We start from the raw sequence: 18,485 nt of genomic DNA, 5'->3' as shown, positions 1-18,485 counted from the left end.
ACCCAGAGAGGTAAGTTATTTTCATATGATAGGTAGGGAATAACAAGAAGCTTAAGTAAGAAAACACTGGTCCGGCATAATTGACATATCGGTTAATTGGCCCTCAAATATACAGCTAAACGCAGTAATCATTTAGTAACTCCTGAGAACCACTCTACATCAAGTAATAGCTTAAAACAGATTCAGGATTATTACTTTCAAATATATTCCAACACAAAGAATGAATAAGCCTACTTTTTAAAAATATAACTTGTCTCTCTGAAGAGTTCAAAATCTTTCCTATTACTTATACATGTACATACACTTCCTTATAACCATCATCACACTCCCCTTTTCCAAACCCTTTGGAAAAAGCCCTTTTCTTTCATACAAACTTCAGCCCAACTCTCTCTGTCTGACCACAAATCCTGAACGAGCGTCAGTCCAGGAAGTTTTACTGTCTTCATCTGAGTGCTCACTCCCCAGCCTCCTGCCCTCCTTAAAAGTACCCAGCACCTTGGGATCGCCTGCCTGTCCCCTCCTGTACCACACCAGCTGCTGAGGCCGCTGCTGCCCTGCCTGCCTGCCCCCCTAGCCTTCGCCCTCTGCTGCTGCCCACCTCAGCTCATCCACACCTGCCAAACAGAGTGGCTAGGAAGAAAGGACACCAGGAGATGACTGGTCCTGCATGCCAGGAGGTTAAAGCGCAGTGAGCTGATAAGCACAGCCAGTGTGGGGACAGTGTGACACAGACCAGGACCAAGTGAACCTCAGGAGGATTTAATGCATGTGCCCTAGATGTTCGACGTTCTCCCATAATTAGGTACACCATGGATCCAAATTTTAAAAGCTTATTCACTTCCCCCTCTACTTTTCCCTCTCCCCCCTCCCCCCATCCCCTCAGAAACATCCAAAACCAAACAGAAGCATTCAGAATGATCTGCCACGTAGAGCCATGAATAGCCTGTCAGCATCTTGCCAGAGAAGTGAAGAATGAAGAGTTCTATAAGAATGCTTAGATTGTAAACATTTTCCTCAAAAAAATATTCTAAACTGGGGTGGGGAACCTTTCTTCTGCCAAAGGCCATACAAAATTGTCATCTTAGAAATTAGCCTGATTTATCTGGTCAAACATTTAATTAATTCACCCCTAACGCCTTGGCAGGGCCAGACCAAATGATTTCAAGGGCCTTATACGTGCTGTGGGCCGGACGTTCCCCACCCCTGTTCTTAAACAATTCTACAAAAAAGTGACTTATCTATGTGATAGAAAAAGCTCCATTTTATTTGAAACCAAACAGAGTAAACCACGAATGTGAACCGCTCAGTGGGGAGGTGACGCTGGGACTGGCATGGAGAGAGGAGAGACCACGGGAAGCCATCCTTACCCTTTGTGACTTGTCTGGTCGCACCGGTAGGCGGGTACGCTGTTCCCCGGCTCAGAAATGCTGCTTCTCCATGTGGATGACTCACTGTCGGGCACAGGCACTGCCTGTTTATACGTCTCTGCAAATCTGGGGAACAAGCCACCGAGTGGAGATCGCCCTGATGAAGTTCAAACAGCAGGTCTCCTTGGGTATCGACTCCTTGGGACGTGACAGAGCATATTCTGTCTCCTGGGCGATCAGAAGCACAGCTGTGGCTGTCGCCTCCCTGCATGGGGAGGGGAAGGTGTAGCTCAAACTCCAGCACCAGTTCCAGAGGCCACACCGCAGGACATGAGGCAGGGGTCACGTAAATGTCACCAAAACGTTTCGGAAACATTGGCCAGTGGAGGACGGGCCTGTTACTAGTCAGGATTCCCGTGTCTCAGTCAGGAAATGTCCAATGCATTTAATCCTTGGTGAAGGAGAAGAGCCCAAGGGCTTTGGGACTAGGACCACTGTGTCACGATGGGCAGCTGGGTGAGACACTGTGCTGCTCTGGACCCAGCTCAGCGCACCCAATGGGAAGATGATGGTGGGGGAGACGATCTCTAGGTTCCCAGAGTTACAAGACTCTCCGGTTGTTGAGTGTCTCACACTTCCGGTGTTGGAATTAGGTAACTTCAACCGAAGAGCAGATCAGGCACTGGTCCCCTGGAGGTTATCTTGGGGCATGAGGTCAGGGAGAAGCACCATTTGCATTGGAAGCCGACAGCAAGGGCTGGCCTGGCCCGGCGGCATTACTTCATGGAGTAGGTCTGGGCCCAGGCAATGCCCACATGGGAGTAGCAGTACAGGAATCCCAGGACGGAGAGGGTCACCCACGGCCAGCCTGCAGGGGGAGGACAGAGATGCAGGATCAGTTAGAAATGCCTGGGGTGGGACCTCCTACAGATGCAAATTACCCTCCAACCCAAGAAATAGCACAGGCCTCGGTTTACCCATTAAGACACATGCCTCCTGCAAAGTCTGCTCTAACTGGAATGCCAGCCAGTTGAACCCTACATTCCCACTGGGGCCAGCATGAAATGAGGGGTGGGCCAGCATGAAATGAGGGGTGTGCTAACACAAATGCAAATCGTGTTTAGAAACAGGACAAGATTTAAAGAATACATATTTAGAATACTAAACCAGTTAATAATAATAATAATAATGAATAACATGCCCTGCTGATGTGGCTCAGTGGCTGAGCATCCACATATGAGCCAGGAGTTGAGGTTCAATTACCTGTCAGGGCACATTTCCAGGTTGCATCAGCGGGAAGCATGCAGGAAGCAGCCAATCAGTGATTCTCTCTCATCATTGATGTTTCTATTTCTCTCTCCCTTTCTCTCTGAAATCAATTAAAAAAAAATTTTTTTTTAAAGAACAGTCCATGAGACCCATAGTAAATCTCAAAATATAGATTGGCCATTATTTTGAATTGAGTGCTATCGGGAAGCACAAAGGAGAGCCTAAATTAAGCATTTGCTTTCAAAACTCACACCTTTTAATGGTTCATTCTACAAGTACTTGTCTTAGAATATCTAATGTTCTTTTCTTTCTCCTTTTCATTAACAGCTCTTTCTAATGAGTATTTGTTGCTTAATGATATTCAGGTCTTCCACATGTTTTACTTACTAAAACACTTGTTGGGGGCATTGGAGAGCCAGAGGTGCTATGATGTAGATCTAGTCCTATGTCAGAGGTGCTCCCACTCTAGCTTAGAAAAGACACGCACCACATGGCTTTATGAGCCGTGTAGTATGTGCTAGATAATGACATGCATAGAGCACAGCTGAACGGCACCATGTGGGATAAGAACGTGTTAAACGGAAAGTATCGGGGATGAGCCACTAGAGAGACCACCTGAAGTGTGAACATCACAGGCCCTCCAAGGAACAGGGATCATGTGATGTGGCTACCACACAGGAAGGGGCAGGCTCTCTTCCTGCTACACGGATGATATAATAGATGGGAGTAACGAGATATAGGTGGTGGTATCATGATATCCTATATAATCCTATATAATAAAAGGCTAATATGCAAATTGACCGACGGTGGTTGCTATGGCACACACTGACCACCAAGGAGCAGATGCTCAATGCAGGAGCTGCCCCCGGTGGTCAGTGCGCTCCCACAGGGGGAGGTCTGCTCAGCCAGAAGCCCTGAGCAGGGATCACGGCTGGTGAGCGCAGTGGCGAGAGCCTCTCCTGCCTGCGCAGCAGGGAGCACTAAGGATGTCCAACTAAAGACCTAGGCTCGCTCCCGCCTGGGGCTCCCGGACTGTGAGAGGGCACAGGCCAGGCTGAGCCCCCTCCTCAAGTGCACAAATTTCATGCACTGAGCCTCTAGTTGTTAATAAGCCACTGGTGAGGTATATAATAACTACAGCTAATGAGAAACAGGTAGAAAGCAGAGCGAAATGGCTACAGCTAATAGAAATTGAACAGTGTCATTTTACTCGGCGCTACTATGGCTAAACAATTCTCTGAGCGATTCCTTCAGTCTGATGGGACTGGAAAGGCAGGGGCTGCGGATAGTGAAGGAAAAGATGATCATCATGCAGGGCCAAAGGTTTTCTGAGAAGTGAAGAATAATCAGAACAAGAAGCGGATCTAACAAAAACCTTTGTCTAAAATGTAACGTTGTAAAATGGTACAGCCACCATGGAAAACCATATGGAGGTTTCTCAAAAAATCAAACATAGCCTTACTACATACATCTACACCCCCAAAAATGGAAAGGAATGACTGGAAGAGATCTTTGTACACCCGTTCACAACAGCAGCACTTCCAATAGCCAAAGACGGAAGTAACCCAAGTGTCCCTGAACAGATAAATGAATCAACAAAATAGCTAAAATGGAATATTCCCAGCCTTAAAAAGGAAATTCTGACATATGCTACAACATGGTGAACCTTGAAGACATCAGGCCCAATGAGATAAGCCAGGCACAAACGAACAAATACTGTGAGATTTCCACTTACGCCAGGTACCTGTCTATCAAGTTCATGGACACAGAAAGTAAAACGGTGGTTGCCAGGCACTGGAGAGGGAGGGGAGTTATTGTTTAACGGGCACAGAGTTTTGCTTTTGCAAGACGAAAAATGTTCCGGAGGTGGATGGTTGCACAACAATAGGAATATACTGAATACCACTATTGTACACTTAAAAATGGTTAAGATGGTAAGTTTTATGTTATATATCATTTACTGCAATAAAAAAAATGTATGCTGAGTGCAAAAAGCCATTGACAAAATAATACAGACTGTACTATTGCATTTACGTAAAATGCCAATTGATTTGTGGTAACAAAAAGCACATGAGTGCTGCCTGGGGCTGGAGCAGGGGAAGGCTAAGTGACAGGGGCCACTAGCAATCCTTGGGGATGATGGAAACTATTTGTATCTTTTTTAAAAAAATATATCTTATTGATTTTGTACAGAGAGGAAGGGAGAGAGATAGAGAGCTAGATGAGAGAGGAACATCGACCAGCTGCCTCTTGCACACCCCCTACCGGGGATGTGCCCGCAACCAATGTATAATACATGCCCCTGACAGGAATCGAAACCTGGGACCTTTCAGTCTGCAGGCCGACGCTCTATCCACTGAGCCAAACCAGTTTCGGCTGTATCTTGATTATGGGAATGTTGTCAAGGGTATACACATCTGGAAAATGCCTTAACTGAATTTCTCCGTAAAGTTGTAAAAAGAATATTTTAAAGGTAACACAACATTAGCAAATCACAGGTTTACGGTATGCTACAATGTCCTAGGACATATATGCCCCAAGGTATTCAAATAAAAGATGCAGGAAGATACAATTCACATTTTGTTATTAATTCTCACCCAATGACATTTTTCCTATTGATTTTCTTTTCTTAGAGTGGAAGAGAGAGACATCAATGTGAGAGAGACGCATGGATTGGTTGCAGCCTGCTTGCACCCAGACAGGGGCTGGGGATCAAACCTGCAACCCAGGTACAATTCCTTGACTGGGAATTGAACCCCAGACCCTTTGGTGCGCAGACCAATGCTCTAACCATTGAGAAACATGGTCCAGGACATACCCTTATCTACTTTACACATCTGGGCCTCAAACCCAGGTTTTGAGATCTCAGCATTTGCTTATTTTCTTTTCTCTTTTCTTTCCCCCCCAAAAAAAAGCTCACCTACTTCTTTTACATCCTCTCATGGGAAAGGATTGGATGGTTCTAAATTGAAGCATGAAAGCCTACGGCACTGGTCCTCAAACATGACCCTGCATCAGAACTATTGGAGGGCGGGTTAAAACAGAAGGCTGGGCCACCATCCCTCCCCCTGTGGGCAGGGCCTAAGGGGTGGGCCTGGATTTGCATCTCTAACACCTCCCCAGGTGATGTGGAGCCGCTGTCCTAGGGGAGCTGCAGAAAGCTCTCCCCGAATGGCTGTCTACGGCCTGGGGGGCTCTCCTGGAGAGGAGGCAGGCGACTGCCGATCTTTATAGGGGGCCAGGGACTTAGCGGGGCGCCTTCTCCATTCTCACCCACCTTATGGGGGAGCTATTCTTAGCCCCCGTTTGCAGAAAAGGAAACGAAGGCTCAGAGAAGTACAGTAACTTCTCCCAGGTCTAACAGCTAAGACGGATGGACCTCAGGCTGCGTGTACACTCGGGCCACATGTAGGAAAGGCTCGCACCAGGCCCCTGCCTCCTGGTCTGTCCCTTTCCCTTCAGTCCTCTGCCTTCAAAGCTGCTTTCCTCCCTTCACTCGTGGTGCCCAAGGTAACAGGGAGGGGGACACAGCAGGTTTTTTTAACATCGTCCATCCTTAGCTCACTTGGTCACCCCACCTCCAGAGGCCTCGTTTCTCCACCTTTGCAAAGGAGGCCGAAGGAAGCACCAAGGAGCATGTTTCTACCCTTTGTCTGAGTGCCTACTGTAGACTCAGCATTGGAGTGCATGCTCCCTGTGCCTGAGCGAGCTTTTACGAAGGCTGTGAGAGCCCGGGTTATGTGGCCTGCCACGGGCCGAGCCTCCACTGGGCGTCTAGCAAGGTGACGCAGAGGACGGGGCAGCCCCGTGCCCTCAGGCAGCCCCCGGCCATCCCTGCGAGTCGCTGGCTAGGTGCTGGGAGCGCTTGCCCTGGCATAAGCAGCGGTCTTTAGTGAGTCATGTTGTTCACAGTCACTTTCCCAGCCTCATGAAATCCAGTTCACAGCCCAGGCTGCATTTCTCATCCTTCCCGGCGTGCAGGCCTGCAGGCAGATGCTCGCTGAAGCCCTTGCTGCCATAAAGGAAAACCACTTCACGTGAAATTGGGGAGGCACCGAGGACAGGCCGGAGCTGCTGCTGTTGTGATTTTTTTTTTTAATTTAAATTTTTCATTGTTGACACTTTTTAAAATTTACTCTGACAGCGCAAGTAGAAGGCGATGCTGAAACACACAGATTTTTCTCTCGTTTTGGGAAAATGGGTGGGGGACCTGCTTCCCAGAAAACTGTCCTTGCAGCTGGAGGCACAGCCGCAGTCCTGGCTTCTGGGGCCAGAGGCTGCACGGTCAGAACCTGCTTCCACGGCTGTTCCTCTTCCCTGACCCCGAGTCCTAACGCATGGCCTAACGAGGACTGCTGGTCACCGTAATCCACGACCACACTACGTAACATGGCGGACGCCGCCCAGCCCACGAGCTCACGAGAGCCGCTTCTCCGAAGCAAAGAGATGTGCACAGCGTGAACCAGGGTCTCTGGCACACAGCCCTCACCCTCGCTGGTGTTTACAACGCACCTACTGTGTGCTTCACATTTAGACAGGCAGCCTGGGCACGTGTCACATGACAGCCTGTGTGCCCTGAGGGCAGAGAGCACACGCTGGGGCCCACAGCTTCACCTGCACCGTTAGGTTCAGCTCCAGCTCTGTTACCTAATCGCGCAGGTGACGAAAGGCCCAGGGAGAACACAGACGGAGACAAGACGCTCAAACTGCGGATGACACAGATAACTGAAATGTCAGTGTGATAAAACAGCTGAGCGTTAATGGTTTTTGTTTGGTTTTCTAACCCCGCTGCCCTAACGGGGATGGCACAGGTCTGGGGACCGTGTCCCGGAGGAGTGGCTGACAGGCCTGGCCGTGGTGGTCTGCAAAGGAGAAGACCCTGGAGAAGAGCAAGTCGCTGCCTGCAGATACAGAAAAGTTGACTCTTTCGGAAGACGGCTGGGAACACGCCTGCCACCCCTCTCAGGAGGCGGAGGGACACTGGCAGCTGCAGCACCAACTCAGGAAGAGGCTCCGGGACACCGAGCATCCCAGGGCCGGGGTGACGCCCGCCCAGGCGGGACAGGCGGCCGAACTCAGTGGAGGAGGGTCCGCTTTCCCACGGCAGGTGGAACCAGGTCTGAGAGTCTATGAAGCTGTTCCTTTCTACCCAGGTCATGGGACCAGAGCATACATGGTAAAACGGTCCATGAATGAATGAGGATGAGAGGAAGGCACATGGGTGCAGGTTACTGACTCGTGAGTACTCATTCGAATACAAGACTCCCAGGTCCCTACTACAGGCAATCACAAATTAAACCTGTTGCAAAAACCCTGAGCAAGAAAGCACATGCATGACAATTTGGCCTCCCTTTCCCCCGGCCCGCCGTGGGACAGGAGGCTGGTCCACACTGTGGGCGTGCTGGGAGAAGAGGCGCCTGGCTTGTGCTGGCCGTCCACACCAGCCACCCCCTCCCGGCCACCCCTGAATGGATACACCGGAGAGCGCGGGAAAGGAGGGAAAGGAGAGAAAGAGCAATGCCTGAGGCCTGAGGCCTGGGAGCACCTGAAAAGGTGACGTCAGTAGATGCGCTGACATGTTCTCTTCCTAGCGCAGCTGTTAGATGAAGGACTCCAAATCACTGACTTAATTTCTCAGCACAGAGCAGAGTGATAGGCCCGAGCTCCCGGCAGCAGCCACAGTAACGAAAGTTCTTCCTGGGGCTCTCAGAAGCGACAGTGGGCTGTGAGCACCAGCCAACCTCGGGAAGAGAAGGAAATGTTCCTGCCTGTCAGAGCTGGCTTTGTTCTCACCAGCTGCTCCCACTTACTGCGTCTGCAGTCCTGCCTGCTCGCCGCCATGCTGATGGGTTGGAAGGCTGGAGGTACCGTGCAGTGTGCCCCATCTTCTCTGCTCCTAGTCCGGAGGCCATTCCCACTCTCCCTCTGCCCCTGCTGCCTAGTCAAAGGCAGGCAGGTTAGGCTGGCTGTGCCTGGGGTGCAGGTTCTGTCTAAGGCGCTGAGCCCATAGGGTGGTCTCATTAGTACTGACTCCAGCCACCTGAGCTGCCTGTTGCCTTCCCAAAGCAGAAATTGACAGACACACACAAAAGAGCTTTGAGATTAGTTCAGAAAAATGTGGTTCCAACACTTACACATGGTGATTGGAAAAGGCTTCTCACTTCCCAGGCCCTGGTCTAAGTGTTAGCGTAGGTAGCTAGTTAGTATTGATAAAGGAAGAAAGCAAAGGGAATCACAGTAAGAAGCATGATCAACTCTGGGGAGCTGAATCAGACAGTAAGCCTGATTAGGTCTGAAGTGACAGCTTCAGACACCCCAGAGGATCGATCACAGCACTGTCCCGCCCGCTGAGGGGATTAACACCCCTCGCTCTTCTGTGTAGGGAGGGAGGACTGGCTTTCCAGACTCCCCAAGGTACAACTGGTCCACTCGCCCCAACCGTGGGGGAAGGAGTAAAGAGGAAATCCCTCTGCTGGGCCGTGTGCAGTAGAAGCCAAGATGGTGACCACAGGGGTGGAGTCCAGCCTGGGGAAGGGTCATACTGGGCAAGAACACAGAACTCTGGGAAATCTAGGAAATGGATGGGTTAGGGGCGGGCCCAACACCTGCCTGCAGAGGGTTGGGAAATTGATTGGTTAATCTGAAAGAGTGTCTGGTCCTTCCCAAACCAGAGACAATATAATCCAAGCTAACAAAGGCAGGTACAAGCTTGCTCTCTCTTGCTCGTTCTCTTCCTCCTTTCCCCCCTCCATACCCTCTCTTTCTGATGAGGGTGAGCAGAGAGGCATAGAGCTGACCCACAGCAAAGATGAGCGCAGCCACGTGGCCCTGGGCAGTAGTCACGACCACCTCAGGCCACACAGCACAGAGGGGCCCAGTGGAGGGCTATGTGCTCAGCCTGAGAGTGAGAGAGAGTGTGCCCGTGAGCACAGACTCGGGTGAGGTGGCCCAGTCCCAGACACCGTGTTTTACAGGGGGCACTGTCACACAGAAGCCACTTCAATGGCTACTGGGGAGCCACAGTGCGGGCACACTGGTAGGTGGACGTTAAGCCTGGAAAAGGCCACGGAGACAGAACTGGGCGAAAGATGGAGGTTAGAGGAGGTGGACTTTGGCTACTGCTGAAAGGAGCCTGTACCCCGACAGCCTCCCCACAAGCCAGAGGCAGCTGGGTGCCATCCCTCAGCATTCAGGCAGAGTTCTGGAAGAACCACTGTGGCTGGCTGCCTCCCATGGGCGGTGGACCCAGAGACACCCGCCCCCCTCCAACTCTTAGAGATTGCAGTCCATACACTTCAAGTCCTCAAATCATCCTTCCCTCCTGCACCCAGCAAACGGAAGAACGAAGGCTGAGGTTAGACAGACACCCTGCGTCTGAGCAGGAAGGGGGTGGGGTGTGTCCTGGCTGCAGGGGACAGAAGGCCAGTTCCTGCAGGCTCTGGAAACGACACAAGATACGGCAAGATTTTAGTCAGGTGCTCGCGAGGATATTTATCTGATGCATAAAGTGACTCAGAGAAAGCCATTTTTATGTCTTAATATCCCATTCTGAAGGGACACTATTCCTCTCTGGCTCTGCCTCTGGCAGACAGCTCCGGGGAGGGGAGGGTCTGCCTGGGACAGCAGGCCAGATGCTCTGAGCCCAGGCTGGATTTGTCCCCGCCGCCAACGGTCCCTCCTGGCAGCCCTGCTCCCTCGGGCAGCCTGGAGGGGCCTGTGCCAGCCTTTGCAGGAGTCGAGCCTTCCACCATAACCCAGGGCAGCTCTCTTCCTCTACTGGCAGTCTGCCAGATTCCAACACCTCCAACCAATTTCCACAGGGAGAGAGGACGGAGCAGGTGCTGACCGGAGCCGAGGAGGAGAAAGTAAGTCAGCCTGGGTCCCTCAGGTTCATCAGTGTGCCTGCCGTTACCAGTAAGGGATCAGTACCTTCCCTGCGCCTCTGGGCTTCCTGTTCTGCCAGCAGGATTGGCCGGGAGGCTGGGTCCTTTGGGAACGGATCCCCATCTACTCCCTTCCTGGGGCCTTTACATGAGGTGACCTGCTGGCCCCCAGGGAAGGGCTCTCAGCTGGACGCCTTGTAGAGTTCCCAGATACTCCCTCGGAGTGGGTCAGCTCGGGTGTGAAGCTGGCCCATGTCTATGAGATCACCCCACTATGTGGACTTGGACTTCTCCTGATGCTACCGGCCACACCTGTCTAGTTCTTCCTAGCCTGTGCTCCAGCGACAGAGCCTGGAGTGATGGCAAAAGAAGAAATTGTGACAGCCCCGTCTCCGCCTGCCTGTTGGTTCCACTTCTGCCAACGTCCCCGGGCTGGCTACGGACTGGGCGGCTGGCACCTTTCCCCTCCCTTGCCTGATGGGCTGCTGTGTGCTCTATTTGGGGAGATTTGGCTCCATTCTTGTTGTGAGGGCTGGGAAGGATCACCCTAATCATCCTTGTGACTCTCATCATTCAACATTTACTGAGCTCCCACTACATACAGGGCACTGAGCTAATGCTAGGGCTACCAAAGAGATGAGGAAGCTGGCATGCAGCTAGGGAGACGGAAATTAGATGTAAAAAGACACAACCCATCTGAGCTGGTTCTTCTCTCTCCCTGGGGATGAGACAGCACAGCTCTTAGGAGACAGTGATCCAGGCTATCAAGAGTTCATTAATGTGCCTAATTGACTTCCCAACGTGGCAGCCAATTAGTGACACTGCACAGAGTGCACTGTCTCCCCGTTCTCTTTCTGGATTTATGGAGTGAGAATGTGTTTTTAAAAAGACAAATACGGGGCTCCTGGTCAACTGGGGAAGGAGTGTGCCAGGAAGTTAATGCAGGAAGCTGCACACACCTGCAGCTCATTCCTTGCCTCCCATCAGCTTAAGGGAGAGGAGGTCCCAAGAGTCCCTCTTGTTTAAATGAGTAGCCATACAGGAAGACACAGCTCATCTAGAAAGAGATCAAACGTCTTCCATCCAAGAGCTCCCAAACGTCCTGACAAAGAGTCTGGGTTGTAGCTGATGCCTAAATTACAGATGCTTAAATTCCAAAGCTGCAAATAAAAGGCCCTGTCACCTGGCAGGTGTTGCTCAGTGGTTGATCATAGACCTATGAATCTGGAGGCCACGGTTCAATTCTTGGTCAGGGCACATACCCAGGTTGTGGGCTCAATCCCCTTCCTCTCTAAAACCAATTAAAAATATTTTTTAAAAAGGCCCTTTTTAATTAAAAAATCATAATCAGACTATCTCCTCCTTTGCCAAATTCAAGAACGTACTTATAGTACAACACTTTTAATGGAAACTTTAAAAGTATTTTTTTAGAAATCCCCTCTCCTTCAGCACTCTCTCTAGCACGAGTAACCACAAAGCAGAAAGAAATGACAGGACTTGCCTTCATGGCCGGGCCCATTTCCGGAGCCAGAATTCGAAGGCCTAGAACAGAGCCCTGCCCTTGGACTCAGGAGTCCTGCGTTGCACAGCTTGCTTGTCAGCTATGTTCACCAGCGTCTAGGAGCCTCTTGTTTCTGTTCTTTAAAACCAGGATCATCAATCTCTACTCACAACATCGTTATGCGATCAGTAGTGTGATTTCCGTTAACACCAACGTGGGTCCTCACGCCCAGCATCCCAACTTTCTGCTTTCCTGTTCCCCACAAGCTGGACAAGCTGGGTGACACCACCTATGACAGGTCAAGGTCGTTGGTGACTCTGACCTCCACGTGGTCACTGACCTCCATGTGGTCACAGGGAACCTGAAGCAGCAACCTCTCGGACACAGTGTGGCCACCTCACAACGGGAAACACTGTGCTGCCTGCATCCCACCATGCGAGGGCTGTACTGGACACGAAGGTCTGCCATGGCCAAGGTGAGGCTGGCCTTAGGCGCCCCAGGCCCTGCTGACTTCCGTGTGACCGGCACTGTGCTGCGGCTACCCCAGCAGACCCGCTCAGGCCTAGCCAGTGACTCTGAGAGCTTCTCTGGGCCATGATTTGCTTTCTGAGTCCCTTTGCAATGATGTTACGCTCAGTCTCCTGAAAATGAGTCTGCCTTCCTGAGCTCGCTTAGACAGGGGGAGAAAAAGGGCTCCTGTGTACCCTGGCTGGTCAGAGAGGACCCAAAATGTGATCCCAAGCACTATCTAAAGACAGCCCCCACACAGACATACTGGAGTTGGATATACATCCAAATATATGCTAGGTATCTTTGGAGATGTGTTCAGCTATCCTTCCACCTTCCCCGAGTCTTTGACAGTTGGGCTGATTCCAAGGACTTGAATCACTGGAAAGACGCTTTCATTATACACCAGTTGAGTTATGTGACACAAAACTCAACGGTGCTGGGTGCCTGAGTCTGAATAAATTATATAAGTATTATGCTGGGAACGGTCTGGTTTTAAAAGGCTCAGTTCTGGTGTCACTTGAACCGAACCACGAGTTCCCTGGACATTTCTGCACGCGGGCATGTTAATTCAAATGCTGGTACTACAACCAGCTTTTGCGTTCTGCATAATGCATGTGCAGACCTCTGTGAAATTTCATAATTAATCCCGCGCTTTGTATTCACACCTGTCGGGTTCACGTGGCCACTGATTCCCCCCTGGAACCAATAAGCAGTCGCTCAGAGAACCCAGTGCTGGGGAACGCGTACGGTGCTGTGCGTAATCAGCCAGCTCATGGGATTTTAACTTGCAGCGTCTATAGGTTTGGGGTCGGTCCTGGGATAACAACCGAATAGCACTGAATAAGCAGGTGGATAACTGAAGGCGAGACCAAAGACCTCTCCTGATGAATAATGAACCCACAGCGGTGCAACGGCAGCAGAAAAGCAAATGCTGCCAATTTCCCCGTCACCAGCCCCACCAAGTTCCCTGCCAGGGGAGGAAGGGCCCGAAGGATAAATGCATGGCTTCCAGTCTCCGTCAGCCAAGCGCACACTGACTCTCTGCTCAGAGGCGTCCTCTGAGGCTCAGCGCAGCAGCAGCAGCCAATGTAGCTGAATATTTTTATCTGTGATGGTCCTGCGGACCCCGCTTCCCCATGCAGAAGTGATTCAGATGCTGAGACTGATGACACCACACGTGTGCCAAGGGGGCGTGGAAAATTTTGCCGCTCACATAACGAGGGTGTCTGGGGAGAGCAGGTGCCCAAGCCATTCCGAATCGGCCTGAGCAACGGGAGGGGCAAGTGCCTTTGAGTCTTATTGTGGGGGGGATGGCGCCAGCCCCCAGGAAAGGAGGGAGCCCGTTTTCCTGTTGGCGTGCTTGCCCGGCAATGGGACGACACGGGAGATGAAGGAGAGGTGGGGCTGGAACGCTGCTGGCAGTCAAATGTCAAAAACGGAGCCAGACTCTTCATTCCCCTTTTCCTACCTTGGAGCTTCCACTCGAGAGATCTGAAAGACTCTTCTCGAATTCGCCTGCCGTGTGACTCAGCCTAAATATCTGTCCTCATCAGCAAAAGTTGTACAACATTTCCAGTAAGTGATGTCACACACATCAAAGGAAACTGGCCCAGGGCCCATACCTAACAGATGCCCAATAATTGTTTCCAACTATCAATCTGGAAATTAAAGTTCGGGGGGGGGGGGGGGGAGATCTGTTTCCTACAAATGGTTTCACCTTTACCCTTACTCTGTGTTCTTGTGAAAAGCAGAGAGAGGCCTAGTAAGACCTCTAGTAAGACCCTTGCAACTATTTTACCAGAGATATTGGGATAAGGGGAGGGAAAAGGAGAGAAGAAGGAGGTACAAGGCTGGGGGGAGGGACCGAAGGGGGCTCCATGCACTGCAGAGGGCAACTCCCCGAGGTGCCACAGAACATGTCTGTCGAAGGCACCTCGGCTGGTCACAGCGGACAGGCAGGTCCTCGTTAGCAAAAGTTCGGCTCCAATAGGGAGGGTAAAGGACAGGAAGTGGTAAGTTATGGGGTGAACTGTACCCCCTAGAAGATATGTTTAAGTCTCAACCCCCAATTCCTCAGACTGTGACCTTATTTAGAAATCTGGTCTTTGCAGATGTGATCAAGTTAAATGAGATCATAGAATTAGAGTGGGGCCCTCAATCCCGAATGACTGATGCCCTAAGAGAAAGAGGAAGAGAGACACGGAGACTGACGGGGAGCCCGCCATGTGGTGACAGAGGCAGGAGCGCCACGGGCTGCTGGCCACCGCCAGAAGCTGGCAGAGGCAAGGACAGACTCCCCAGGGGCTCAGAGGAGCACGACCCTGCTAACACCTGGATTCCAGACTTCCAGCCTCCAGACTGAGAGAGAATAAATTCTGTGCGTAAGCCACCCTGTTAAGGCACTCTGTTACAGCAGCTTTAGGGAACTAATACAGTAGAGAAGAGATTATCCATTACTTTCTTCTTTGATGATTTAAGTGTGTAATTTTACTCAAATCTGGAAATCTGCAATGCTAAAGAGATTTTTTTTGTTGTTTTAGAATGATGACGAATCACAGATCTTCATATATTGCCATTTAGCCTTTAATCCCTCAAAACTATTTTAGATATACAAGAAGAACATATTTTAGATATAATATCTGGAGTTTGGGTTCATAAAAACTTTTATACCACATGGTTAATATTATAACAAATTTGCAAACGGAAGATAAAGATGCATTTCTGCACCATCTGTAAGCAGAGACAAAATGTTCAGTGAATACCTCTGGGTTATGGGACTGTATGGGACTTACTTTCTTAAAATAACTCTCAAATTGTCCTCATTGTAATAAGAAATATTTTTTAAAGGAACACATTCCACTTTCCATTATTATTTTCACAAAAGCAAGGAATAGGATCTAATGTCTTTGTCTCGCCTTGTGATCCTGGGACTCGGAGGTATGTTCACGGCCTCCTGATTAGGCCTAAAAGGATTAGGATAGGAGAAGCAGTGACTGACACATCCCTTTGTTCCTTTAGAAATTGGAAAAAGATGAACTTATTCTGCCAGCACAGAAGACTCAGGCCAAAGAGCTGGTGGGTAATTTTTTTTCTGATTTAGTATAACAAGCTAGATAGTCCACTTATTCTCAGGAGTTTTCACAAATAGCCCTTAAAGTCCAGCTCCTTATAAATCACTTTGTAACATAAACCAAACATATTTAAAAAGAAATAGAGAGTTTTGCTTCTGCTACGATTGCACAAACCCAATATAACCTCGTTTCCTACTATTTACGACTAAAAACTCTACAAAAATACATAAAGCAACTACCTGAGGACCCCCCCCACACACACACACACATACACACACACACAAAAAAAAAAAAAAAAAAAAAAAAAAAGAAAAGAAACAAAGGCAGCAGCTTTTGAAGGAGTCAAAATTTGGGGAAGCACAGGGGCAAGATTCCCACTGGAGTTTGGTTGTGGTTTTTCTCTTTGATCTCTCAGCTGTGCCCAGGGAGTGGGTCCGCCTGTAGAGCTGCAGAGTAGAGCAGCCATATGGGCTGGCCAAACTCTGATAGAAATCTTGTCTTTCTGCCTAGAGCCCTGCTTGGCAAACTGCAGCTTGGGAGCCACATGCGGCTCTTTGGCCCCTTGAGTGTGGCTCTTCCATAAAATACCACGGCCTGGGTGAGTCTATTTTGAAGAAGTGTGCTAGAAGAAGTTTAAGTTTAAAAAATTTGGCTCTCAAAAGAAATTTCAATTGTTGTACTGTTGATATTTGGCTCTGCTGACTAAAGAGTTTGCCGACCACTGGCCTAGAGCAACCAAAAAGGCCCCCTTCAGGCTGGAGAGAGTAAGGGGAACCCTGGGAGAGAGCAAGAATGAGCTGAGAATGGAAATGCAGAACTTGCAGTTTGAACACAACCAAGCTAATGGGTCTATTATCTTGTGGTGGCAGTGACTACATAGGTGTACACACTTGTCAAAATTCATCAACCACTGTACAGTGCTTAACATGGCTGTATTGTACTGTATATAAGTTATACCTAAATGAAGCTGATTTAAACATAAAAGCAAGAGAGCCCAGAAATAAACCCATGCATACACAGTTAACTTATAACAAAGGACCTAAGAATATACAATAGGAAAAGGACAGTCTTTTCCATCAACAGTGTTGTGAAAAATTGAACAGCCACACGCTAAAGAATAAACTGGACCATGAAAAATAACTCAAAATGAATTAGAGACTTGAGCATAAGAACTATAAACATAAAACTCCTAGAAGAAAATGCCGGTGGTAAGCTCTCAGGGATGATTTTTTGAATCTTACACCAAATGCAAAAGCAACAACAGCAAAAACTAAATAAGCCAGACTATATCAAACCCCTGCACAGCAAAGAAAACCATCAACAAATTTAAAGCACAATCAATTGAATGGGATAAAATATTTGCAAATCATACATCTGATAAGGGGCTGATATTCAAAATATTATATAACATACAAAAATTAACCCATACAACTCAATGTAAAATAAAACACAAAAACAATCTGATTTAAAAAAATGGGTCAAAGAGCTAAATAGACATTTTTCTGAAGAAGACATCCAGATGGTCAACAAGTACATGAAAACATGTTTTACATCATTAATCATCAGGAAATATAAATAAAAACCTGTTAGAATGGCTAATAAAAACACAAGAAATGGAAAGGGTCAGTGAGGATGTGGAGAAAAAAGGAATCTCTGAGCACTGATGGTGAAATTGTAAACTGGTACAGACACTGTGGAAAACAATATATAGATTCCTCAAAAATCTTAAAAATAGAACTACTATATGATCCAGCAAGTCCTCTTCTGGGTGTTTATACAAAGAAAACAAAACACTAACTCAAAAAGATACATATTTCCCCATGTTCACAGCAGCATTATTTACAATAGTCATGATTTATAGAAGTAACCTAAGTGTCCATCGATGAATGAATGAATGAAGTTATGGCATAGTCCTGGCCCGAGTGGCTCAGTTATAGTTGGAGCATCATCTTCTATACCCAAAGGTCAAGGGTTCCATTCCAGGTCAGGGCACATATCTAGGTCACAGGTTTGATCCCCAATTGGGGCACATAGAGGAGGTAACCATCTGTCTGTCTCTCTCTGTCTCTCCCTCCCTCCCTCCTCTCCTCTCCTTCTCCCTCTGTCCCCTTCTCCTCTCTCTAGATTCAATAAAACATATCTTTGAGGTTTAATAAAAATTAAAAAGTTATATATAAAATTAACAAAGAATTTTGTGAAGACTAACTAGGACAATATAAGTAAGCAAAGGCCCAGGCAAATGCAATTAGATGTTAGAGGACTTTTACTTCCAGATGACCACTTGAGGGCCTGGTAATGGCCAATAAGGGTAAGTCACAAGGAGGGGCCTTACTAGTGGCAAAGGCTATTAGGCAGATTCATATTACCGCTGCCTTGTAACAAGTCGTTTTAAGCAAAAAGTGTTCCATAGTTAAATGTTTAGAAGACGATGAATTAAAGCTGAATAAATGTCCTTACTATATGTCAAGAGTATCAATATACATGGTAAATTCTCTCTTTTTTAAAAAAAAGTTGACATCTATTTTTTTAATCCTTGCCTGAGGATATGTTTATTGATTTTTAGAGACAGAAGAAGGGAGGGCCAAAACCAGTTTGGCTCAGTGGTAGAGCATCGGTCTGCGGACTGAAAGGTCCCGGGTTCGATTCTGGTCAGGGGCATGTATGTTGGTTGCGGGCACATCCCCAGTAGGGAGTGTGCAAGAGGCAGCTGGTCGATGTTTCTCTCTCATCGACTTTTCTAGCTCTCTGTCCCTCTCCCTTCCTCTCTGTAAAAATCAATAAAATATAAAAAAAAAAAAAAAAAAAAAAGGAGAAGGGAGGGAGGAAGAAAGGAAAATGGGGAGGAAGAGAAGGAGAAAGAAAGGAAGGAGAGAAAGAAAACATT

At 48.6% G+C, this 18,485-nt stretch overlaps 1 protein-coding gene across 6 annotated transcripts in view; it reads right to left on the bottom strand.

Annotated features, from left to right (window-relative positions):
• Positions 1-1,241: 1,241 nt before the first annotated feature.
• HHAT (hedgehog acyltransferase) overlaps positions 1,242-18,485 on the bottom strand; it is a 180,569-nt gene continuing 163,325 nt past the window's right edge. For 4 of the 6 annotated variants that reach the window (XM_036442637.2, XM_036442641.2, XM_045583104.1 and 1 more), the window contains one exon: positions 1,242-2,235. In XM_036442637.2, the coding sequence (XP_036298530.1) occupies positions 2,144-2,235 (92 nt within the window). In that variant the 3' untranslated portion in view covers positions 1,242-2,143. The remainder of the gene's footprint in view (positions 2,236-18,485) is intronic. The other 2 variants (XM_036442640.2, XM_036442642.2) reach the window with 1 other exon arrangement.

The sequence above is a fragment of the Pipistrellus kuhlii genome, unplaced genomic scaffold (genome assembly GCF_014108245.1).
Source record: "Pipistrellus kuhlii isolate mPipKuh1 unplaced genomic scaffold, mPipKuh1.p scaffold_m20_p_18, whole genome shotgun sequence".
In the NCBI taxonomy this organism is placed as follows: Eukaryota; Metazoa; Chordata; class Mammalia; order Chiroptera; family Vespertilionidae; genus Pipistrellus; species Pipistrellus kuhlii.
Note: the sequence above shows the minus strand (reverse complement) of the source record. Positions and strands in the feature narration are given on the sequence as shown.